Source organism: Myxocyprinus asiaticus, chromosome 17 (genome assembly GCF_019703515.2).
Source record: "Myxocyprinus asiaticus isolate MX2 ecotype Aquarium Trade chromosome 17, UBuf_Myxa_2, whole genome shotgun sequence".
Lineage (NCBI taxonomy): Eukaryota > Metazoa > Chordata > Actinopteri > Cypriniformes > Catostomidae > Myxocyprinus > Myxocyprinus asiaticus.
The window spans coordinates 31,931,891-31,959,573 of record NC_059360.1 but is presented as its reverse complement, the minus strand read 5'-3'; the positions used below and the strand labels follow the sequence as shown (position 1 = coordinate 31,959,573).

Genomic DNA, 27,683 nt, shown 5'->3' with positions numbered 1-27,683 from the left:
CTGAGCCATTGGGAGCAGAAAAGAACTGTCAAAAGACCTGCGTAACAAGGTAATGGAACTTTATAAAAGATGGAAAAGGATATAAAAAGATATCCAAAGCCTTGAAAATGCCAGTCAGTACCATTCAATCACTTATTAAGAAGTGGAAAATTCGGGGATCTCTTGATACCAACTGCCAGAAGAATTGTTTGGGATACAAAGAAAACCCCACAGGTAACCTCAGGAGAAATATAGGCTGCTCTGGAAAAAGATGGTGTGGTTGTTTCAAGGAGCACAATATGACGAAACTTGAACAAAAATGAGCTGCATGGTCGAGTTGCCAGAAAGAAGCCTTTACTATGCCAATGCCACAAAAAAGCCTGGTTACAATATGCCCAACAACACCTTGACACGCCTCACAGATTCTGGCGCACTGTAATTTGGAGTGACAAGTCCAAAATAGAGCTTTATGGTCACAACCATAAGCGCTATGTTTGGAGAGGGTCAACAAGGCCTATAGTGAAAAGAATACCATCCCCACTGTGAAGCATGGTGGTGGCTCACTGATGTTTTGGGGGTGTGTGAGCTCTAAAGGCACGGGGAATCTTGTGAAAATTGATGGCAAGATGAATGCAGCATGTTATCAGAAATACTAGCAGACAATTTGCATTCTTCTGCACGAAAGCTGCGCATGGGACACTCTTGGACTTTCCAGCATGACAATGACCCTAAGCACAAGGCCAAGTCGACCCTCCAGTTGTTACAGCAGAAAAAGCTGAAGGTTCTGGAGTGACCATCATAGTCTCCTAACCTTAATATCATCGAGCCACTCTGGGGAGATCTCAAACGTGCGGTTCATGCAAGACGACCAAAGACTTTGCATGACCTGGAGGCATTTTGCCAAGACAAATGGGCAGCTATATCACCTGCAAGAATTTGGGGCCTCATAGACAACTATTACAAAAGACTGCACACTGTCATTGATGCTAAAGGGGGCAATACACAGTATTAAGAACTAAGGGTATGCAGACTTTTGAACAAGGGTCATTTCATTTTTTTCTTTGTTGCCATGTTTTGTTTTATGATTGTGACATTGTTATAACCTACAGTTGAATATGAATCCCATAAGAAATAAAAAAAAAAAAAGTGTTTTGCCTGCTCACTCATGTTTTCTTTAAAAAAATGGTACATACGGTATTACCAATTCTCCAAGGGTATGCAAACTTTTGAGCACAACTGTACACCAACAATCAAAAATAGCACAGATGGGTGAAAGAACGCATCCATGACAGAGGCAGCAGCTGAATGAGAGAACTGCTTCTCACTTTTAGAGTTGTAACTTGACACCACGTCTTTTAAAAGTGGCGAGATACATGGCAGCAGTCAAAGAGTCTGTGTAGTTCATATTTCTATACAAAATAATTAAAAATAGTCCAGATGGGTCTCCTTTGGTGTTATGTTAGGAATAGTTAGCCACACAAGGCCTGCCATCTTGACTTGAACTGTGCACCAGTGGGCAGGGCCAAGGGTATGATGACGCATGTTGTTGGATGTGTAAATACAAATGAGCAATGTTTCGTGATGTCACGAACAGACAGATTTCAAAACTAGATATTTCAGCTGGGTGGCAACTATAAATGCTCTTTTTAGACTGGGGAAGTTTTGAGTTCTAAAATTTACAGTATGTTTTTAATAGTACAGTTACCTTTTATATGCCTAAATATCAAGGAAAATTTGATTCTCCATTTCATGACCCCTTTTCATTAGTGCATTAGGCATCATGAACTAACAATAAACAATGTTTTTTAAATAGCATTTATTAATCTTGGTTAATGTTTCTTCTTCTTCTTCTTCCGGCTGCTCCCGTTAGGGGTCACCACAGCAGACCATCCGTGATCCACATATTCGGCTTGGCACAGGTTTTTACGCTGGATGCCCTTCCTGATGCAACCCCCCCGTGGCTGGGGGACTCTCACTCACACCTACGGGCAATTTAGAGTCTCCAATTCACTTAACCTGCATGTTTTTGGACTTGTGGGGGAAACCGGAGTACCCGGAGGAAATCCACGCGAACACGAGGAGAACATGCAAACTCCACAAAGACATCTGTCATGATTTTCCGCATCTTTCAAGTATATCGAAAGCCTGCCTGTGTCTTTATGTGCATGAGACTCATCCAACCAATTAATACCCTTCTTTGTCTATTGTGAAGTACGGGGCTAGGAGGGGGGGGGTGTAACAGGGTTCAAGGATGGGCAAGGAGGAGGCGGGAACCGGCAGAACAGTCAACATAACTTTAATGACATAAGTCAACTTAAACAAACACAAAGACACACACAGCGGCCGCGTATCTCTCTCTCGAACTGGTGACTCCAGCTCGTCTTTATCCCCCTCCCGGCTGATTAGGACAATTCAGCACCGGGCGTGCATCCTCAAGGCCTGGCCATGCCCTCCTCCTCATCACAGGGTGGTTTAAGAATTAATTCGGTGATGGGGCCAAAATAACCCATAACGGTTGTTAGTGTCTATGGCGTTATGAGGACATTAAGAGTGAAAGCGGTAACGTGCTGGTAATACGGCCATGAGGCATTTCGTCATGCACAGGGATGTCTGTTGAATAAGCACATCATCTTTTCATCAGCACACAGAGCAAAAATTAAGTGGAAATACAAATCAGCCAAAATTCTCCAGAAAAACACAAACAAATGCATGTACTGTGGCGGAGTGAAAGTGTGCCTTGTCACTTTAAAGATCCGCCACCAATCCATAACCTGAGAGACTTAAAGGCCGCTCATTATAGTGCACCAGTTGTGTGTTTGACCGGTATGGAGTGAAGAAGTTTGGTGTGTGCAGAGTTGATATGAGGAGGTAGTTTGCCATCGTGTACATGTGCTGCGAGTATAAGAACACCATCGGAGGAGTGAGGACAAAACAAAAAGGTACTGATAATCAGTGCTTACCACAACAAAGGTAGTCAGGATTACAGATTGGGACAAAGCTACCAGACAGAAGACTCGAGTTAAATGTGAACTGGCGTGAGTATGGAGCCTACCGATCCGCTACAGTTCTCTATGACGGAGTTGAACTGGAGCCAGCATTGGAAGCTAAGGTGATATGACCTGCCCGGATTCCCATGTTAACCTCTCCCTCTGCATTCCCGCAGCAGTTGTTTAAAATAAATGTACACAGAGTTTGATACACAGACACTTGTGTTTTCTGGTTCATGGACAATATTTCTTCCTACAAAATGTCTATTATCACTGTGACTGGTGGCTTGAGCTATCCTGGGTCAAAGTGTATTTTGACAGGCCCAAACCTGTCTGGTGCCCGAATTTATTCAAAAACCATTTGTGATATTTCTTTTAGGGGCAGCCACAATTACAGAAGTGGTGCCTGAATATCTTAATATTTAATTTAATTTATTTAAATTGTAGTTTGGGTGCACCACCGTTACAACACAATGGGACCAAAAGTCTGTGAGCATTTTGAAAATCTGGTTTAAATTTAAATTTAAAAAGTTTGAATTGTTTTTTAAACCTGAAAATTAAAATAAAGAAAAGTTATGATGTAAAATTAAGATTCTGCACTATTTCTAGGTCTCAAATTGTGACGCTGACTATATTAACTCCTTGGAGGAAAAAAAAAGGGCACATTCCTTTCTTTCATCGAAGCACACAAAATGCTCTTTGGAACATTGTCAAATCATGCTGTGATAACATGGATCATCAGGTTTTATTCATGCCAGCTTGAGTACATGCTGTCATTAAAGAAAAATAGACATCATACAGTATATTGCACACAAATGTAACTGTACTGAACTGAAGTCTCAGAATGCCACGCCCAAGAGCCAACATGATGCCAAGTCCTCAGTGCTGGCCACTCATATAAACATATAAGAGAGACGGCAGTGTTAAGACAGAGCCATTATGAGACATGTCTTTATCTGAATAAGCTAAGATGAATAGGACCTGTACTGATATCCTGAAAAAGCAGGTAAACAGAAGGTTATTTGTCTTTGGTTTAAATGAGATTTAAATCTTGGTGGCCAAATGAAGTATGGCGGAGTGGCGGATGATGTGTGTGACACAGCGGATGAACCTCAGTTGCCTCTGTGTCTGAGACCATCAATCCATGAATGTTATCACGTGGCTTGTTGAGCGCATTACCGTGGAGACATAGCGTGTGTGGAGGCTTCAGGCTATTCTCCGTGGCATCCACGCACAACTCACCACGCATCCCACTGAGAGCGAGAACCACATTATAGCGACCATGAGGAGGTTACCCCATGTGACTCTAACCTCCCTAGCAACCGGGCAAATTTGGTTGCTTAGGAGACCTGGCTGGAGTCACTCAGCACGCCCTGGATTTGAACTCGCGACTCTAGGGGTGGTAGTCAGCGTCTTTACTTGCTAAGTTACCCAGGCCCCCTCATTGGATATATTTTACTTATGTATTTTTTTCTTTGTTGCATTGCTTTGAGAAGATGTTGAATTTCTTGAGGAAAAGTTATAATAATAATAATATTAGTCAACAACATATCAGAATTAAATGTGGCATAATGTAAAATTTAGCATTATGGTAAGGCTAATTTTAAACCAAGTTTACTTTGACTATGTTTGTCAAGTTCAAAATAAAGAGGAAATTATAAAAAAGTAAGTTTTCCTTTATAAAGTATTTATTTCACTGTAAAATAAAGTATTCTCTGACTGAAAATTATACTATATTGTTATCGTTATATAAGATTTTGGTCATACTGCCCACCCCAAATTGGAAAGCAGCTGTTTACAGATCTGAATAACACATTTCACAATAAAGCATTTATGAATCAGAATTGGTACATTGGGAGAAAGGTATGCAAGTACATTAAAAAGGGTTTCTTTGCAACATGGCCGTGTATCAGGTAGTCTTTTCCTTGTTCCTCCTCAAGCCTGTTGACGTTGGCTGGAAATGGACATTGGTGGGTGTGTGAACTGCAGGGTTGTGCAGGTCGACGGAGAGAATGGCTGGACCGGCAGGCGATAAGAACAAATGAAAAGACCTCAGAGGGTCAGTATCACTTAGTTATCAGTGTTAGCCTTTCTGAAACACCCCCCACCCCTCAAAGAATACAATGGTATATATTATACCATTGTATTCTTTGAGAAACCTTGCAGCATCATGTAAATTCCATGGTATATGGTAATGATAATCATTCTGTACCATGGTATATATGACAGCACCATGGTATTAACATCATTCTAAATATCTAATATCAATCTAAATACCATTTATGGTACAACCACAGTACGTTATGTAACGTTTTGTACGTTCTGATGACATTTGTTTTCAACCTGTTTGCAAAATACATGTTCCATGTGAAGAGAACACAGTGCTGGAATTGTAGAAAATGTACAAATCTGTTTATGATACGAGAAGTGTTGGAGGAAAAACCAAAAAATAAAAACTTAACGAGCGGACAGAGAGATCCTATAGAGCGAGGGAGAAAGAGATGAAAGGTGGGAGAAAACAAGAGTGAGAGAGCAAGAGAAGGAGAGAAAGACATTGACCTTTTCCAGATGATATCAGTACTAATCTGGTGTTTGAATCCCTGCTGAGGTCTCAAAATCTGAGAGCCTGAGAGAAACTGATAAAAATGGAAAACACACGTAGCAGCCACTGTGCATCTCCATACACAATTTTGTATTTTAAATAAACATGCCTGCATGTGCACATTCATATGGGCAACCATGCAAACACACACTTATGCATGCATACACACACTCTGCAAAACAGATTCTCGTAAACACTTCCTGTCACTGGTTATGCGACTAGTTAATGCCATATATGTAAACACTTAAGTCGATGTAGAGTCATCAAGCACATAAGCACATGCTGTGTCAGTGGTGATGCATGCCTGTTCTGGTGATCAGATCACACAAAGCTGGCGAAAGGCCTTTTCACGTCACAGGCTGCTTCATTGTGCTTCTTAATTAAACAGAGTCTATAGAGGCACACACACACACACAGGGGAAAAAAAAAGCACACAAAGTGATCTATTCTAGCTTCAGCTTATCTTTTCATTTCAGATGTATTATTGTACATTGACTTCCAAGTATAGGGTAAACCAAATATGTATAGGTACATGTATACATTACTCATATGTTTATATACCCTCAGGCAACTGATGAAAGCTTGTATACTTGCTTTCCCCTCTTTGAGCTTAGAATGGAGTTTATACATATTTTACTTCAAAACCTGGGACAGCAATAGCTACATGAGTTGATACCAATCACATTGTCTGACTTTACATATACACTCACTGTGCACTTTATTAGGAACACTATAGTCCTAATAAAATTCCCGATGTGGTCTTCTGCTGTTGTAGCCCATCCGCTTAAAGTTTCGACGTGTTGTGCATGCTGAAATGCTTTTCTGCTCACTACAATTGTACAGAGTGGTTATCTGAGTTACTGTAGCCTTTCTGTCAGCTCGAACCAATCTGGCCATTCTCCTCTGACCTCTCTCATTACAAGGCATTTCCTGCCACTCACTGGATGTTTTTGTTTTTGGCACCATTCTGAGTAAACTCTATAGACTGTTGTGTGTGCAAATCCCAGGAGATCAGAAGTTACAGAAATACTCAAACCAGCCCATCTGACATCAGCAATCATGCCACGGTCAATCACTGAGATCACATTTTTTCCCCATTCTGATGGTTGATGTGAACATTAACTGAAGCTTCAGAACCATATCTGCATGATTTTATGCATTGTACTGCTGCCACACTATTGGCTGATTATATAATCGCATGAATATGTAGGTGTACAGGTCTTCCTAATAAAGTGATCTGTGAGTGTATATTATATCTCTGATCAACCAACATGATCACAAGGGAAATCGGCATGTTATTTCCGAGAGTTCCAGTACTCTGGGATAGGCCACATTATGGCAACTCACTGACAAGCCACATCTCCTATCATACATTTTTTGCATCGGCTCCAGTGTGTTTACCTTCCCCTGCGGTGTTACTGGAAGCGCAATGCATAAGTAGCATGGGAGACCGGGGCTCTGGTTCTGCATTGACACCAGAAAGTAATCGTGTTTGCATAATCAGTGACGAGCATGATTCTGAGGTTGCATTTTTCCCTCTAACATTACATTTTTATTCCACTAAAAGTTAGATTTTGTTTGATTACAATCTTATGTAAATTAGATTTTTTTTTTTTCAGATAAATGTTAAATCTTTTCTTGGCAATAATGAACACACTTTACATTTATGTTATGCAAAGCAATGTCAAAAAAGGCCTAATATGACAAAAACAATAAAAAATTATCAAACAGGTTCCGAGATAAAATAGATGGAGATATAAATATGTTTGGTGAAATAAATTCCTTCATTTGCTTTATTTTAATAGAGAGGAGAGGAGAAATAAAATAACTAGAAGAGAGCAATTTAAGTTGACATTTTATGTTAAGTTGAAATTGATTTGTGAAGCCGTTGTTCTCATGTCGGCAGGAGGAGACGGAAAATAATTTGTTTAAATCCTTGCAATTAGAGAAGGTTACGATGTGTCTTTTCTCCAAAACGAACAAATTGACATTTCTAACAGAAAGAAAATGATAGATTTATAGATTTATTTTTTGAACCAAGGTATTACACAAATCTGTCCATTATGGTGGACAAGCAACAAACCAACAAGACGTGACAAGTTGTACAACAAACTTAAGCATAGCCAATATAGGCCTAAATAACGAAGTACCTAAAAAATGACTCTGTAGAGATATAAGCAAACAAATGGGCAACACTAACTTTCACAAAAAACAACTGTTCTACATCTTTTCTAAAACACATTTAAAAACTAAAATACTAAAATGAAAATTCTCTCATATTCACAAGCATTTCCAAACAACACTCCCAGGTGCAGACATATTCTCCCAGGTAATGTCACCCTGGACAACTGCAGGGCTGTGTTGCATATCAAAGCAACGTGCATACATGTTACGTCGACACAAACATTAATAAAAAAAGTAATTGGTTTCATTGATGAGTACATTTAACTGTGACTCAAAATGTACTGGTTCAGTGGTGTCAGTGTTTATGATGTGTTGCTTCAAGGGTTCATGTTGTCAGTCATTCATTTATCCTTCCTTGACCTTTGACCCACCCTACCAGTGATTTACCCTTGCGCATTTAAAAACATACAACATGTAACATAAGTGTGTGTAAAAGACTGAAAACACTGAAATGTAGTGTCCTCAAGCAGAGAATATGTGTATCATTTACCTCTTTGATGGAGCTGCGAGATTTCTCCCGCCACTCATCAGCGCTGAGCTCTAAGGTGCAGTGAACATATGTCTCCCTTTCATACGAGCCCAGGATAAACAATCTACAGAGAGAGAGAACACTACAATGAGATTTGAGTGCACTCAAAATGTCAAACTTTTATTCTTTTATATAAAATATATTATAGCATATTTGAATATATATCATAACTGAAACTGTACTCATATGAAATAAAACAGGATGGGTATTATATATAATGAAAGACTGCCTCTGAAACCTGATGAACAGACCGTTGTTAAAATGTCACATTTTTAAGCTACTGCTTCCCTCTGCTGGTTGAACATGGCCATATATCTAATAAACAAGGACCATTCTATTTATATAATTACATACATTGCAAAGAAATATTATAGCTGTTAAAAAAAAACACAAACATAATTACGAATAGATTCATTGAATCTTAGAGTCTAAAGATGTTTAAGGAAAAAACAAGAAAAAAAATATAGTTTGAGACTGACTTTGATTTCAGAGTTTGACTGAATAAATCAAGCCTTCAATGTGTAGATGAAAAACATGACAATTTCCACTTCCAAAAAAGGAAAATACTAAATACGCAGTTCTTCAATCACATTCATACCAGTAATGCTAAAGACAGATACATCTTAAGTCCACTGTTGCCCTCTGGTGGTTGAAAGGCTTCTGTACATTTGTGTTATACAGGTGCATCTCAATAAATTAGAATGTCGTGGAAAAGTTCATTTATTTCAGTAATTCAACTCAAATTGTGAAACTCATGTATTAAATAAATTCAATGCACACAGACTGAAGTAGTTTAAGTCTTTGGTTCTTTAATTGTGATGATTTTGGCTCACATTTAACAAAAACCCACCAATTCACTCTCTCAAAAAATTAGAATACATCATAAGACCAATAAAAAAAACATTTTCACTTCTGGAAAGTATGTTCATTTACTGTATATGTACTCAATACTTGGTAGGGGCTCCTTTTGCTTTAATTACTGCCTCAATTCGGTGTGGCATGGAGGTGATCAGTTTGTGGCACTGCTGAGGTGGTATGGAAGCCCAGGTTTCTTTGACAGTGGCCTTCAGCTCATCTGCATTTTTTGGTCTCTTGTTTCTCATTTTCCTCTTGACAATACCCCACAGATTCTCTATGGGGTTCAGGTCTGGTGAGTTTGCTGGCCAGTCAAGCACACCAACACCATGGTCATTTAACCAACTTTTGGTGCTTTTGGCAGTGTGGGCAGGTGCCAAATCCTGCTGGAAAATGAAATCAGCATCTTTAAAAAGCTGGTCAGCAGAAGGAAGCATGAAGTGCTCCAAGATTTCTTGGTAAACGGGTGCAGTGACTTTGGTTTTCAAAAAACACAATGGACCAACACCAGCAGATGACATTGCACCTCAAATCATCACAGACTGTGGAAACTTAACACTGGACTTCAAGCAACTTGGGCTATGAGCTTCTCCACCCTTCCTCCAGACTCTAGGACCTTGGTTTCCAAATGAAATACAAAACTTGCTCTCATCTGAAAAGAGGACTTTGGACCACTGGGCAACAGTCCAGTTCTTCTTCTCCTTAGCCCAGGTAAGACGCCTCTGACGTTGTCTGTGGTTCAGGAGTGGCTTAACAAAAGGAATACGACAACTGTAGCCAAATTCCTTGACACGTCTGTGTGTGGTGGCTCTTGATGCCTTGACCCCAGCCTCAGTCCATTCCTTGTGAAGTTCACCCAAATTCTTGAATCGATTTTGCTTGACAATCATAAGGCTGCGGTTCTCTTGGTTGGTTGTGCATCTTTTTCTTCCACACTTTTTCCTTCCACTCAACTTTCTGTTAACATGCTTGGATACAGCACTCTGTGAACAGCCAGCTTCTTTGGCAATGAATGTTTGTGGCTTACCCTCCTTGTGAAGGGTGTCAATGATTGTCTTCTGGACAACTGTCAGATCAGCAGTCTTCCCCATGATTGTGTAGCCTAGTGAACCAAACTGAGAGACCATTTTGAAGGCTCAGGAAACCTTTGCAGGTGTTTTGAGTTGATTAGCTGATTGGCATGTCACCATATTCTAATTTTTTGAGATAGTGAATTGGTGGGTTTTTGTTAAATGTGAGCCAAAATCATCACAATTAAAAGAACCAAAGACTTAAACTACTTCAGTCTGTGTGCATTGAATTTATTTAATACACGAGTTTCACAATTTGAGTTGAATTACTGAAATAAATGAACTTTTCCACGACATTCTAATTTATTGAGATGCACCTGTAAACAGCTCAGTGCAAATACACTGGAAACAGATCACGCTTCCTTTCCTTCAGCAAGTTTACTGGACTCTCTGATTAACTTGACGCCATATGTTAAGATCCAGTGTATAGACTATAAAATGTGTATGTATAAGAGATAAGTTGGGTATGTGATTGTCAGAGTCTCTGCATTAACATGCCCTTTACAAACACTATTCTACTCTGTTGCTAATCAGACAAAAGTACAAAGACACACAAAGGAGACGAAAGCAGCTTTTGTTGTCGTGTGTGTTTGTTCTCAAACACAGCAGCTTGTAGACAGGCCATTTAAAATTTATTTGGCTCAGAAGGGTGTGTATCAGAAGGAAGTTTACGTCCGTATGCGAGTTGTGTCTCAAAAGCAAGAAAGAAAAAAGGAAATAGCAGTGTGCACCACCCAGAACAGAGGTCTCTATTGTCTGATTTTTCACAAAAATGTCACTGTGCTGTATTCTAAAACTTTAGCAAATTTCTAAACTGTATGTGTAACACACAAAAGAATGCACAACCAATGCACAAATGGCTCAGGCAGGTGTGTGTGTTTACACACCTGTAGAAAACAGAATAACAGCACATACTGGTTAATTGTAATTCATTATGCCTGATTCGTGAGGATACTGAAAACAGCATGAGGCAAATTGCTATGAAACGTCAACCGTACACTACTGAGGGTTTTTACCCAGCACAGTGCAAGAAGGGCTAAAGTACTTTATATCAAAGGGATTGTTCACCTAAAAATTTAAATTCTCTCATCATTTATTCATCCTTATGCCATCCCAAATGTGTATGACTTTATTCTTCTGCAGAACATAAACAAAGATTTTTAGAAGAACATCTCAGCTCTGTAGCTCCATACAATGCAAGTAAATAGTGATCAAAAATATGAAGCTCCAAAAAGGACAAAGTCAGCATAAAAGTAATCCATAAGACTACGGTGGTCTTCTGAAGCAATATAATCGGTTTTGGGTAATAACAGATCAAAATATAACTCATTTTTCACTATAAATCTTGACGATCATGATTTCAAGCTCAATTTAATAGTGTAATTGTATAAGTTCATGTAATCGAGCTTGAAATCATGATTTTGCCTAGAGAGTGAAATGGCAAGATATACAGAAAAAAAAGTATTGCCTCTTGGTCTGTTTTCACCCAGAATCGATTAGATCGCTTAAGACGACATGGATTAAACCACTAGAGTCGTATGGATACTTTTATGCTGCCTTTATGCACTTTTTGGAGCTTCAAAGTTTTGGTCACCATTCCCTGGCATTGTAAGGGCCTACAGAGCTGAAATATTTTTCTAAAAATCTTAATTTGTGTTCTGCAGAAGAAAGAAAGTCATACACATCTGGGATGGCATGAGAGTAAATGATTAGAGAATTTTTTCATTTTTGGGTGAACTATCCCTTTAAGGCCTGACCCTTTATGTTTTCTTTGCCAAAACAGATAAGATTCAAAAGGTAAATATTGATTCTGTCACACACACCAACAGGAGCCAGCTGCTGCCTTACCTGCTACATTCAATAAGTGTGACACGTAGACGTCCCTCCACCAACAGGGTGTCTCGGATGGAGAGGTCCAGGTCACATGATGATGCCAGTGGTGGCTGAACTTGGAAGGGAAAGAAAGGCTTGTACCTGTCAATCAAAAACAGACAGAATCATGAGACAACCAACAAACAGACTTGACTTAACGTCCTTGCTTTTTTCCACGATAATTTGTTCACTCATTGCAAAACACTGCAAAATAATAACACTTGACTGCAGACACAAGTGCTTTTGAATAGAGAAGTCAACAGGAAATAGTTGCAAAAAAGCAAGTGGTCATTTCAGGCGTGTAATGCATTCACCCAACCCTTACAGGAAAAACATGCATTTCAGCTCTATGTGTTTTTCAGAACTGTGTGTAAAGAGCTGAAGAGCAAGATCAGCTTAATGCAAGGATTTTATTGCCATTTTAAATTATGTATGTTTTTCTTTCTTCTGCTGAACACAAACGAAGATTTTTAGAAGAATATCTCAGCTCCGTAGATCAATACAATCCAACTGAATGGTGATCAGGCATTTGAACCATTTGAAGGAGATAGTCAGCATAAACCCTTATGACTCCAGTGGTTTAATCAATGTCTTCTGAAGCAATCCATTTGGTTTTGGGTGAACAAAGACCAAAATATAACTCCTATTTCACTGTACATCTTGCCATTTTAGTCTCTAGGCACAATCATGATTTCAAGCTCGATTACACTTCCTAGAACTTGACGCATAACCACTGGAGTCATATGGATTACGTTTATGCTGACTTTATCTGCAAAAGCTGCTTTTTGGAGCTTCAAAGGCCTGATCGCCATTCACTTGCATTGTATGGACCTACAGAGCTGAGATATTCTTCTAAAAACCTTTGTTTGTGTTCAGCAGAAGAAAGAAAGTCATACTCATCTGTGATGGCATGAGGTCTAAGTAAATGAGAAAATTAAAATTTTTTGGTGAACTAGCCCTTTAATCTAAATTAGCCGTAGTTTTGGACCAAATTTAACAGCAAATGGTGATTTTTCTTAGAAAATCCTTGCTACTTTTGGACTGATCTTAATCTGGATTTTGGAGGGTGGCTCATCTTGCTTTAATTGTACATGACTGTCCATTTACTAAAACCTTAAAGTTGCAGAAGTGTGTTTAAACATCCAACATTTTGTAAGCAATTGTTTCAAAATGGAAAACCCCATCATAAAAAAAATACCCCATCATAAGTTTTGTAGCTTGTCCTGTAGCTGCCAGTGAAATGGACTTAAATTACTTTTAAAACAGGGTGATCCCTAATGCAGGACGTGGCAGCAGGGCCGCCGATAAGGGGGGCAACTGGAACTTTTGTCCCGGGCCCGGACTGAAGGGGGGTCCACAGAAAGGCTATTCCATATTGTAGAGCGCATCTATACACATTCAGCAGGAGACGCAGGGCTTGACATTAACCCACCAAATGCGGGTAGAAACTCCATTGCTCTTACTAGCCACTTTAGCGTGTAGCCATAGCCTAAGCAAATTTAATTGCATTCATCTCGTGTTCAGCGCTTTATAAGCAGTAAATATGCTTCTCACACCTGACATGCGCATCTGTGCAGAGCGAATGAACCGTGGTTTTGCACGAACCGCCGCGGCGCACATCAGCGTGCTCCAGAGATACAGCCAAAACTCTGAGAAAGCACTAACCGAAACTTGTGTGACTTGGGCTTTACACGATATCGCGGCTTGTGACCCATATGAATTATGAAGAGAACGTTCTTGTATAAAGCTCTATATGGATGAATTTGAACTTTTTGTTATAAATAATTATTCTCTCATTCATTTAAATTTACTTTGATCCTAACCCGTTGGACTTTCTTTCTTCCATGAATGAAAATAAGATTCATGTATTTTTCCATTTGTGGAAAAAGAAATTGAATTGAATGGGGACGGAGTTTAATCTACCCAATATCACCTTTTGTACTACATGGAATTACTAACTGTGAAGTTGTTGTTAAAAGATTATAAACATATTTAGGCCATTAGTTCTTCATATCAAATACTAGCCTATTGTTTATTTAGTTTAGTAGTAGTTTACTATTAAAGTAGTTTTATCTACTGTAGTTTATCTACATTAGCCTAATCACAGTATTGTGTCGTTCATGGTCTGACCTGTGGTTACGGCCTTTATCATTACAAATGCCACTGTTAAAAAAATGGAAGAACAATGGTAAATTTTCCTGAAAGCAAGTACAATTTAGAAAAGTTAAAGGGGTTAAAATCTGGATTTTCATGGAGAAATTATTGACAGAGTTTTCCCCTTGTTCTATCCTACTCCTGTTCTTACTGGCCATGTTTGCCTTCAGATATTCTAAGGTGACCTAAATCGTTAGGCTTGTGTCCTGCTGAACTTTATTTATATATTATTCTTGTTCAAATAAAATGTCCAAACAAATGCATGGTCTCCATGGTTATGGTCTCCAGTTGTTTTTATCACTTTTTGTGGGATGGGGGATTTTGGCTAGTGAAAATGCTGAGTGGCTAGTGACTGGAATTCCACTAGCCACAGTGGCTGGTGAGCCAAAAAGTAAATGTCAAGCCCTGGGGAGACGCGAATATAAACACAGAGACAGCACGCAACTGAGAAAGCCATCCGGTTAGCGCACGTTGATGGAACAACTGTCCCCATCGGACAACGGACTGGAGGGGGGCCTGCTGAAAACATTTTGTACCAGGCCCAAGAATTCCTAACTGCAGCCCTGTGTGGCAGTGAAAGAGTTTAGCAGCATTGCTCTGAGGAGAGCCACTTTGTGCTATTTCAGGAGTCTTTACTGCTAATAATACCCAGTGAGATTGGTGTTCCTAAAACAGGAAGTGTCTCTCTCTCTATAGATAAAGCTTTCTGACGTGCCCTTGCAAAGTACAAAACGTTACAAAACCTACCCAGCCTGAGAAATTGCTTCATGGGCCTTTTTGTGAAAGTCCAGATGGACCATGACCCATCTTATCATCATGCAAATTACCATGGAAACGAGCCAAGAAAGGGACAATTTCCCAAAACAATGAATACATCTTCAGCAATCCACAAATCATCAGTTTTAATGCAGTACAATACAATTTTCATACATTTAAAAAGATACAGTAATAGGTTATGTGGAAAAAAGGAACTAACTTCGTATCAGTGTTTAGATACATTAGAATCATTTTTATAAAAATTCCTAAACTACTAAACAAAATGCTAGATATTGTTTGTTTTATTATTCTCCATGAAAATTGCATGCTCCTCTCTCTCAAGGAGGTGAAAAAGTGAAATATACACAAAATAGGGACTAGACAAAAGGCAATTTCATTACCGTCTCTAATGTAAACACTAATGAGGCATTCAAAGGCTAAATCCACAGATTAAGCCACGATTTAGTGGCGTCATATGGCTATAAAACTTTGGGGAGAAAAACAAAACAAAAAAACAACAGCGTAGCTGCAAAACCACCACACACACAAAACCTGCAAGCATGCATCTCCCGGTACTTAACATATCTGCTACTGCTCAATAGTACCCTACCCAGATACTACCCCTTGAATACTGTATAGTCTGCCAGTTAGTACACAGTGTACAAACTACATCATTTGAGGAATGAGCTCCTGATATGTGCCCCCTTTCTGCTTTTCCCCAATTTGCTCACAGCTCTTTTATCCATGCCTTACTTCCTCCATCTCTATATCTCCCAGCTGCTTAATTGCAGGACATGAGTGCAGCTTGTTCCAGAGCACACACAGGGCATGGAGCACAGCTCTATTACTTACCACCAACACCAGTACAGAAACACAGCTAGCCGGCAGCATTAAAAATACAATACTCACTGACCCCACACACACTCACTTACCCAAACTCACAAACATGCATGCATTACCCTCAGTCTGGACCTCACAGTGTAAGCCAACACTAAGCAATTACATGCCACACACAAGCTGAATACATTAACATCAGTAAACAAGTAATGAAGAATAGACAATTACTGTGTTTTTGTCATTTATTGTACATATCTGGAGTTTATGCTTTACCAACAAATACTGCCCTGCATCGAGAGCTGTCACGAAACAAGTGAGAATCGATGGCATTTGGAATAATTGACTTGGCATGACATACTGAATGGCACATCTTATTTAAATACACACAAATGCAAATAAGATTAGGGAGCTATGGTGAATGGAAAGATTTCCAGTGAATAACAGTTTAAATTTCGCACAAAGCTATTATATGGCTTCAGAAGACTTAGAATATATTGAAAGAGAAATAAGGGTTATTTTAATGGTGATTTTATGGTGCTTTCTGGAGCTTGACTACCATTGGTCACTATAAGCTTTTGTTGTATTGAAAAGAGCAGCATGAACATTCTTCCAAACATCTACTTTTGTGTTTCACAGAAGAAAGAAAATCATAAAAGTAAGGAACAACATGAGAGTAAGTCACTTGCACCCATTCTAATTCAACTTCTGGGTCTATTGCTGTAAAAAGTATTACATCCTACTGATCCTTAATCTGTTTTTAATGTGTCCCTCTTTAGAAATCAGTAGTTTTCAGTTCATTATTTTTTTTTCACTATATAGTACATATTGTAAGACTTACTCCTTTGGGATGTGGCCTACTTCACTGAAAGGAAAAACAGTTAACCTGTATGTGGTCAGATGCTTGGCTGTTTAAAGTATTTTCAAGAGCTTCCGACAGAAGTGCTAGAGTACTTAAAGGGATAGTTCACCCAAAAATGAAAATTCTCTCATCATTTACTCACCCTCATGCCATCCCAGATGTGTATGACTTTCTTTCTTTTGCTGAACACAAATTAAGATTTTTAGAAATCTATCTCAGCTCTGTAGAACCATACAGTGCAAGTGAAAGGTAGCCAACACTTTGAAGGTCCAGAAAGCACATAAAGGCAGCATAAAAGTAATCCTATGACTCCAGTGGTTAAATCCATATCTCCAAAAGCGATATGATGGGTGTGGCTGAGATATTTAATATAATATTTATTCAATATTTAAGTCAACTTTTACTATAAATCTCCACTTTTACTATAACATTCTTCTTTTGTTTTTGGCGATTCGCATTTGTTGTGCATATCGCCACCTACTAGGCAGGGAGGACATTTTTTTGTAAAAAAGGACTTAAATATTGAACTGTTTCTCACCCACATCCATCATATTGCTTCAGAAGTCTTATGGATTACTTGCTGCCTTTATATGCTTTATGAACCTTCAAAGTTCTGGCCAACATTCACTTGCATTGTATGGACCTATAAGGCTGAGATATTCTTAAAATCTTCATTTGTTTCACATCTGTGACGGCATGAGGGTGAGTAAATGATGAGAATTTTCATTTTTGGGTGAACTATCCCTTTAAGGCAAGCAGCACTGAAGGGGGGAAAACAGCCAGCAAACAACTATTAATGGCTGGAAAGGCCTTGTCCTGTCTATCTATCTATCACCATATATCTTGCTCTGCACTATTGAGGTGTTACGTGCAAGCAGTTAAAAAACAACTTTAAGGCATTAACAAAACCACACGATTTTTGCATTATCAAATACATTTTTGATTTCTGCGAAATCTGTCAGTTCTATCTGCAGGAAATTCCTTGGTTTGCAATGAGACAAACCACAAACACACACACACAGGATGCAAACACACACAAGACATGCAAACATCAAACTGTTCGGTTAGATTATTAGATTATATAATCAAATAAATATACTCAATTTGTTTGCATTTTTTAATCAAGTTATTTTTTATTTTTATTTTTTTTTGCATTACTGCACCTATTTTTCTCATAATAAACTAGTGACCAAGCTGAATGTTTTCTTAAACCATGACCGTAAATGCAACAATAGGTTTTACAGTCAACACACACACTCTTATAAAAGCAGTATAAGAGCCGTATGGTGAAATGAGTGTAATAAGAGTTTATGTAACCCACACAAACACACCTGCTCTGTCTTTCACCGAGGATGTGCTCCTGACCAGATTAAACCCCACTCATATCACCAGCACCTCTCTAAATACATCATATTCACCACAGCCAGGTCATTGAGGACAAATGAAATCAGCTTTGCTTTTATCTGCAGCAGGAATGTACAACTTTGCTGACCGGGTGAGTGTCAGAAGCTTATCATGTGTGCTCTGCAGACTGAAATACTGGGATCTGGCTGTCAGGAGTGCAGAACAGAAGTTGCTTATTATATTGCATATAACATGACGTGTTATGTCATATTCTAAAGTGGACGGTTCCAGTCCTGGATGATGATTGGTCAATACAGAAATCTAAAATCAATGCTAGAAAACACAATAAAGTAACAGCTATGACACGAAACACCAATAAACCTCCACACTACATCACCAATAGAGGCCATCTGTTAACCTTAGTGCTAGGTGAGAGACTATATCTCCGGTAAGAATGGAACTTAATGAAATTAATAATCGAAAAAATGTGATTTAATGAAAATCTGTGGCCTTAGTTGTATTGTTGCTACCCATTTTTAAAAGCAATTAAGGCAACTGAGGTGTTATATTGTGAATATAATATGAACATAACAAGAATATGACCTTCTTTCTCTATAGCCTATAAAAAAGAAAGTCATATGAGTTGAGAACAACATGAGGGTAAATATATGATGAGAGAAATATCATTTTTGAGTAAAATATTCCTTTAAGCAAGGGGTTTCGCTCCTGCACACTCAAAAATGAAATGTGTGTCATAATTGATTTACGCTGATGTTTTTCCAAACTCAAACCTTGACCTTTTTTCTTCCATGGAACACAAAGGGAGTTGTTAGAGAGAATGTTAGGGACTGACAGCCTCAGTCACCATTCTCAGTCACCGTATGGAAATAAGATGCAATAAAAAAAGTCTCTCTTTATCTTCCACAGAACAAAGTCATACGGGTTTAGAACAATTTCATAGTGCCATTTTATGGTTCTAGAACTTAAACACAATTTAAAAAAAGACAATAAAAGGTCACTATAAAAAATTAAAGGGGTCATGTCATGAGGAATACAATTGTCCTTGATATTTTGACATATAAGAGGTCTTTTTACTATAAAAACATACTGTCAATTTCAGAAATCAAAATTTAATCCCCAATGCATTAAAAGCATTTATTGAAACCAAGCTGCAAAAACGCCTTGTTCTCTACTTCCACGACCACCCTACATCACTTGGGGTACATTAATTCATGACTGCCTCTACAGCTCAAAAACATTAAAACCTACTTAAAATCATCGCACCCTTGGCCCCAACCACTGTTGCTTCAGTTCGTACTCAAGAGTGAGAGACAGCAGGACATAAGCCTACTGTGGCCTCACTATTCCTGGACTCCAAAGGGGACACATCTGGACCATTTTAAATTATTTTTGCATTTAAGCATGCACAGACAGACGTCTTTGACCGCTTGACACATATCTCCGGCCACTTTTAAAAGACGCGGTGTCAAGTTACAACTCTGAAGAGGTGAAGCAATTCTCTGTCATTCAGCTGTTGCCTCTTGCTATTTTGAGCACAAACGTGTCATGGACGCGTTATTTCGGCCACCTGCGCTATTATTAATTTTGGTGGGTGTATGAAAATATACTCTATTTGGACATCTTTGACCGTTTAGATGCGTTTCCGTCAGTACAGGATTATACTGGAAACTGGATGTGTCTTCAGCGTATTTAAGTGTGGATTGCTTGTTTTATTGGCTCATATCTTGTGAACCAGACATAAAATTATTCAAGCTTTGTAAAGGAACTGTTATTGAAGGATGGGGCAGTTAAAAACACTTGGACCTGATGCAACAGACAGGTAAAAAGTTCCATTCATGAATATTTCAAATATCATGAATGTTTGATAGTTTATGGTGCTGACATCATGTTTACATCGGGCGCGTCGACACAAACTTTCTAAACCATTTATTTTGTTTTTTTTGGCAGTAGCGCCAGTGTGTGCAGCACAAAATGGAACGGGACATCTGTTCACTGTTGGCGCGATGTGCCGCAACAAACACTTCCATGGTAGACAGCATCATTGATTATAAGGGGTACTATTGCTTTTGACGCGAAGCGACTCTCGCGTCCAGTGTAGACAGGGTGTGAATGTTGGCAGTTGTGCTTGAGATGAACAGTTTAATATATTCGGATGCAACGTGTTGGATGTGCATTATGTGTAACCCCTGAAATGTAGTTTTATAATGTTGTGGAGCTTATTTATTCTCTTCAGACTGAGTTGCAAAAATGGCTGAATTTGAGGGGCTGCACACTGTTAACCAATCAGAACAGTGTGCGTTTACGCTGAAGTTTTAAGAAGGCGCTTATGCCAAATCCGAACGTTTCAGACAGAGGGCCAGAGACAGGGTGGAAAATTATCATATATTACTAAATTATGAATTTTTTAATGAACAAAAAAAGTTACTAACATTATCAGTGTACCTCAGGAAAGATAATAAAACTATTGACCCCTTTAAGAGAGAAAAGACTTGAAAATATATTTAGGATGTTTGTGTTTTTTCCTGGAGTTTGTGTAATGGTGTGAAATGACAGTGTTTAACAGTAAAGCTGATCATTTTCTGTGGTCTCTGAGGTTCTGTTAGTGAATAGAGTGAGAACGAGAGAGAGTGAGCGAGCAAGATAAATTACATCCCAGTTGAATTTTGGCCTTGCTGTGTTGCTAATGTACATGGTTTACATGTAGTCTTTTATTTTGAGATATGACCTCTAATCATTCGTGGAATCATAGATAAAATGATATAAGAGGTATCAGCTTTAGTGCATTATGACATCACAGTCCCATCTGGCTTGGGACAGGTTAAAATAATGTTAAATGCACAGCTAAGGCTTTCTCTATCAAGAAAGATTTATTAAAATATAGAATACGTATAGCGTGACATGAAAAGGGGTTGTAAAAATAAAATATGTACAAACATGCAAGAATGGAGACACAACAGATGTTTTCTGAAGAGTGCTTACATAAGTGGAGTTAGTGGGGGAAAGAGAAAAAGGGAGAGGGAAAGAGTATAAGTTTCAGTCACGGTCAAGTTGATGACTGCTGATGATCTGAGCCACGATGGCCGCAGTGCATTCTGCGTAGCACACGGTCAGAGATGATGAGCTGAGTCACTGAGGGATCAATAATGGTGTCCTTTGAAATGTGAGATCTAGGTAGGAAAGACTATTAACTTAGCTACTACCTAGCAGTATGCAAACAGTAAAACCAGGGTCCAAAATTAACCCTTGTCAAGTACAAAATTTACTCAACAGTTGGCTGGTAGACTAACTTTAACTGCAACATAACACATGGTACATAATACAAGTCAAGTTCAAGTCAAGTAAGAATGATAATCTGATATTCGCTGATGTATGTAGCCTGAGCAATTCGAATCAAATCCTTTAATAAAGAAAACATCTGTCACAACTAGCGCATCTTCTAACAACTTTAACTCAGTGGAAAATTTCCTATTGAAAAAGTTCTGTGTCTGTCTTTGCCAGGGATTGGTTTGTATAAAAACGAACAGGTTTCACCTTTTTTCTTATTGTTATACTAAGGTTTTAATAAAACTGAACTGGAAACTTTAAACCAGGCCCTCAAATGCCTTATATGTAGCCTATAGATTTTAAAATGTTAGCCTTGTCCCAAATGATGAAATTTCATTGTAAAAATAAAACATTTTGCATGTTTAAAACTATGGTTATCTAAACAGAGTGAAATATCAAACCATTTTAATATTTATTGTGTGAAAATGCTTTCTATCAATTTTTCATAAATTGCCAATGTCCCACAGTTGTGGCATCATTAAAACAATTTTGCCCCTAATATTTTTTTTGTTAGTGTACTTGCAACAAATGTGTCAGTGAAGAGCATGCTTGAGGTGAAAAATGACCCAAATGATAGGTTCCAAAAGCAAACATCAGTTATTAGATATTAGATTCAGATAATAGTTATTAGGGTCTCCTGAAGAAGGCAGTAGTGCCAGATACACATGGGTTTGCAATCCACATTTCTTTCTTTTATTGCTGATGGTATTTATATTGTTCCTACTATGAAATAGCCAATCCAATAAAGATGGTTTTATCGAATAACTGAAGTGTGCCTTGGAACCTATTTTTCGATGATGTCGAGGCCTGGCAGGTAGTGAGCACATTTCGACTTTGTTTCCTGTAACCTCTACACTATTTTGTCACTAGAATACAATCAAATACAATTTCTGGCTGAAAATAAATATTTTGTGAATTTTCCCAATTCACCCGTCATTAGCTATGTTTCCATCCAAGTCGCAAATGTAATATATACGAAAACCCATAACATCACAAAAACAATGTGTGAAAAAGTCGCGTTTCCATCCCATGTGTTCAAAAGAACAAAATTGTTACTTCTGGAGAAATTGTAGCCATTGTAGCCCATCCGCCTCAAGGTTTGGCATGCTGTGCATTCTTAGATGCTATTGTGCTCACTAAAATTGTACAAAGTGGTTATCTGAGTTACCATAGCCTTTCTGTCAGCTTGAACAAGTCTGGCCATTCTCCTCTGACCTCTCTCATCAACAAGGTGTTTCCATCTGCCGCTCACTGGATGTTTTTTGTTTTGACACCATTCTGAGTAAACTCTAGAGACTATTGTGCATGAAAATCCCAGGAGATCAGCAGTTACAGAAATACTCAAACCAGCCCGTCTGGCACCAAAAATCATGCCACGGTCCAAATCACTGAGCTCACATTTTTCCCCATTCTGATGGTTGATGTGAACATTAAGTGAAGCTTCTGACCCATATCTGACTGATTTTATGCATTGCACTTCTGCCACATGATTGGCTGATTAGATAATCGCATGAATAAGTAGGTGTACAGGTGTACCTAATAAAGTGATCTGTGAGTGTATATAACCAATATCCAGTATGGCTTTATTATGGGTATATGACATCTCACTCCGAAACTGGGTTAATAGTAGGGCTGCCCCCGACCAAAGATTTTCCTAGTCGACTAGTAGTCATTAGTTTAAGCCATTAGTCAACTAGTTGTCACATGTTTATGATATTAATTTAATTACTTATATATATATATTTTTTGGGAGTTCCAGGGCTGAGAAAGAATGTTATAAGTAACATTGCTAATATTTTTCTACATTACAGAGAAATACTAAACCGTAAGTATGAGCCTTTTTAAATTTTAAATTTACAAGCGCACGCACGAAGCAAGCCGCAGCGACACCGGCAAAAGCGGTAATGATTCTGAATGTGTCAAAAAAAACAGCAAGGAGACTGTCTGAACGTTTTGTTAAATTATACATAGAAATGCACTTTAAGTTAAACATGCAGTAAGCGAGGTTCTAATTTAGCTTCCCCACTCCCCACGAACACTTGGATAAGCCTAACAGCGCAAATTTATCTAGGTTATCTAACATTAGAGTGACCATGCTACGTGTCTAACGTTAGGCTACTTACATGTTTCTAGTGATAAGCCATGTTTGAGGTCGATGAATGATAGGAACGTTTGCCTGCAGAGTTTGCATGTCACCTTCTTGAGGTCATCCCTTTACCCTCTCGAAATGATCCCACAATTTGGATTTCCTGGCCAACATAATTAATTACCATATGGACCAGTCGTGAAAACGATCATGTCTGTCCGTCACTGACAGCGTGACTTCGCCACTTCCCGAAAAACTTGGTTGACCAAGACTCTTCTCATCGACTAACGTTTGGTCGACTATTGGGGGCAGCCCTAGTTAATAGTTAATCAAGAGATATAATTCTGGTTTGTTCTGAATGTGACTGGCTCCACTAGAATAAGTTGTAAGTTGACAGTTTCAGACATGCTGTTGACGGTTCCTCTTGCTCTCTCTTTTACAGGACATTTAAAAAGCCAAACTCCATCAGTGTCACACGGATGGATGGATAAATTAAACGCAGCATCTTTTTCTACTGAGAGTGTGTTTCTCTAATGCCTCAGAGGAACTGGGCCATTAAATCAGCACAGTCAGGAAAATTTGTCTAAAGCCATTCACACAGGTTATGTCCTTGCTTAAGGACACAGTGATTATATGGGTTCTCACAATACTGTAACTCTCTATCTTACAGATCGCCTCCAACTGGTACTGAACCTAAACCTACTTTGATGATGCCCAAGTCATTATTGAAAGCACAAAGGTGTCATTAAACACCTATCAATAACGCAGTGTCAACAGTCTTGACATCAACTAGGGTTACTGGTCACCAATACAGAGATCACAAAAACACATTATTACCCACACACGTTATCACCTGCACTGCATCATATATTAAACATAACATATACAACATCTGAGAGCTCCATTCATAATTCATTTGTGAAAACGTCCTTCATTAGTGTGGGGAGGGAGAAACCTACGCAATTACAGCTTTAATTACAACATTTGAGAAGCAGTAACACCCACACCCACACCCACACCCTTGTACCACAGTCAAGGTGCTAGAATTCAATGTTGGCTAAACTTGAAAAACTAAAATGGTATTAAAACTTTTATTTTTTGTAAACTCACGTAAATGGGAAATGCACACTTCTAACTCAGGTTCTGACCATCTGTGATATGAGGCCCTTTCCTACTGGTAGTACTAACGCCTGTTTTAGGTACTTTCCCCTGGGACTAGTACTTTTCGTCACTTTCGCGCTTAAGGATATAGTTCCTCAGAGCAGTTTTTTGGGGATTTTTAGTTCCAACTCAAGTAGGTACTTTGGGGGCGTAAAGGGACTGTGGCAGATTGTGGAAGGTGCTACAGCCTGTGATTGGTCAATACCCATTACGCACAAAGCACTGAGAAAGGAGGAGTCCACAGCCGCCTTTAGCAAACAACTAGCTGCTAACATGCTACTCAGAGGATTTTACAATTCCCTTAACAGAAATAAAATAAAACCAAAAAGTATACAGAGAGACACATTTCACATGTGTGTGTGTGTGTGTGTGTGTGTGTGTGTGTGTAACTTCATCGGGAGACACACTTTGAGTTTTCATCGCACCTGTACTGTTTGTACTGTGTGACTATACAGAAAATAAAGTGATTTCTGGATTACAACATCAAATTTTTCCTGGGATGACAGATATAAATAATCAGATGTTTATCAAGAGTGGGTAATTGAACTCTATTCTCCACTAAACTGTCATGAAATGTAGTTTACATGAGGGAAGTATTGAGTGCCTGTTACTGTATGAAAACCTGCATCAAGACGTATTTAAGTCAATGTGTGAGCATTTCAGTACAGTTATTTATGTTGAGTCATAAAAGCCTTTATTGTATAAGATTGTGTTTATAGTGCTTTCAACATGTTGTCCACTAAATCTAGCACATGCTGTGTGGCAGTCCGACCGCTCGTCTCATCTCTCACTACGGCTGCAGCACGCATAGATCTCACACCGACTCTGCCCAGTTTAAACTGTAACATGAAGACACAGACTGCCTCCAAAAACTGGAAAATGCTGCCTTTGGGGTTTGAGGTAGAAAGAAATAAGGTGCTTTTTAAACTGTTCAGAGACCTGTTTCTTTTAGAGTTCCATTCATCCAAAAACGCTGTCGTTTAAACCATTAACTGATTAGGCTGCTGCCTACGTTTTCGGATGCAGCCAAAGCTCATGTAAACAGCCCTAACAAAAGTGTAACTCCGATGCCGGCGTCCTCCGTCGGTGTTGATTTCGATGTTGTTGTTTATATTGAATCACACGTTCCAACCACATCAGAAGAAAATGGTTGATACTAGATTACGTCACTACGGTGGTAACTTCTGGCAATGCAAATGCAACAGGGGAAAAGTCTCCTCGGGTGTTCCGTTCCTCATAAGAGAGTTCTCATCTAGAAAATTACTAAAGGAAAATTACCAGGACTGTAGTTGGGAAAGGGCCTATGGAGCCCATCTAGGACTGCACCAGAGATGACATCACACTGTGTGGAGTTTAGCCTATATATACCCACACAGGTATAGAGTATAGGACTACTGTACACTAAACTATTAGTCACTAAGTTCACATTATATTACCTTAGGGCAGTATATCTCACCCAGCATTTAACATGAAACCATTTGGGTTATGAACTAAATTCACTATTTAAAAGATTTCTCAATATGCAGACTTATTACAGTGCTGCTATAGAGTTATGACCTCACCTTCTCCTTTCTTTTAAGACTGCTAAGATATACATTTGGATAAAAGGAGCTGGATTAGTGTAGTAGGCCGTCCTCTACACATTTACAGAGGGTGTTTGCTGAGGAAATTAGAGCATCTTCCTGCATGGAAATGCCCTGTAAGTTAATGTCATTTACAGTATTTAAAACATATGTTCTTCATTCTATTGGATGATCTTTACAGCCACCAATTTTGGTCAAACTACTTTCTCCAGATATCAACATGAAAAAGAAACAAATTAAACACACCAACTAAAAACATCAACAGAACTTTATTTGCCAAGTATAAGACACACAAGGAATTTCTCTTTGTGTAGGTGCCAACACAATACAGACTCAAAACTGGATTAAATTCCCAATCCTAGCGCTTACTAAAAGCTAAACAATGCATGTTTAAATAAATGATTTGAACTGACCAGTATGCACGAGTTACCTGGAAAAGATATGCAACACAGGGAGATGCTCTAATTTCCCCTCTGTGTGATCAACGGAATAATTTCCAAAGTGCTCAATAATATAACATTGCAGGTGCTGTGTGCGATTTTAACTGTTTTGCTAAATTATGCTAGACACAGCCACTGAATTAGACAGTGTTTTAAAAAGGACAGGGGATGCAAGGGGGTGCTCGGGGGTCTCTATTTATTGTGAACTATATTTATTGTAAAAAATGCTATACAAATACATTTGAATTGGGTTGAAAATGTTTTGTTTTTTTTAAACATAAAATTAAATCAACTTACTATAAAAGGTAAACGTGTAAAAAAGCAATTATATATTTTAAGGGAATAAGGGAATTCGTAAGGGAATCATCAAATTTATACTTTTCAAAAAGTTTGAAAACCCCTGAATAAGTAGATCACCCCCTTCCCTTCAACCACATGTCTTCTCTTCAAAACCCTGCCCTCCAAAGACACATCAGCCAACCTGATGTAAGCAAACCCAAACACATGAAAACTCCAATCATAATCTTCATCAGATAGTCATTAATCATTCCAACTCTCCAGAAATACACAATTATATTCCTCGCATCAACCTCTTCTTTCTGATGCACTAAAGAATTCTCGTAAACACAGACATTAAATCTATTTAATCGTGACACTAATAATTTATACCATGGTATTAGGGATATTAAAGAATATCAATTATTCATTGTTAATAATTTGATTGATTACACTTATTGATCGTCAATTAATCAATTTCTGCACAAACGCATTTCGTAATCATGCCAGCAGATAAAGACTGTCTATACAATCATCTGCTGCTAGAGGGCACACTGCCGCTTGCAAGCTGGGTGTCACATTCAGTCAGTAACACAGAATAAAACACACATACAGGCATCCTTCACTTCCTTGTTTGTAAAGATGGAGCATTTCTCTATAGAGGAACATTACGTATACTGTATAAACCGTGAAAGTGTGTTAAAGAACAATCAGCCGGTCTCCCTGTATCATCCACTTTGTCAATCATGACAATTCTCGCCAGG

The 27,683-nt window shown here is 38.6% G+C and overlaps 1 protein-coding gene across 1 annotated transcript in view; it reads right to left on the bottom strand.

Moving 5' to 3' along the window:
- Nucleotides 1-27,683, bottom strand: part of LOC127455593 (PDZ domain-containing protein 8-like) — a 71,416-nt gene that overhangs the window by 36,428 nt on the left and 7,305 nt on the right. Inside the window, exons 2-3 of the mRNA XM_051723617.1 lie at nucleotides 12,055-12,180; nucleotides 8,243-8,345 (exon numbers count right to left, since the gene is read on the bottom strand). Of these exons, the coding sequence (XP_051579577.1) occupies nucleotides 8,243-8,345; nucleotides 12,055-12,180 (229 nt within the window). The remainder of the gene's footprint in view (nucleotides 1-8,242; nucleotides 8,346-12,054; nucleotides 12,181-27,683) is intronic.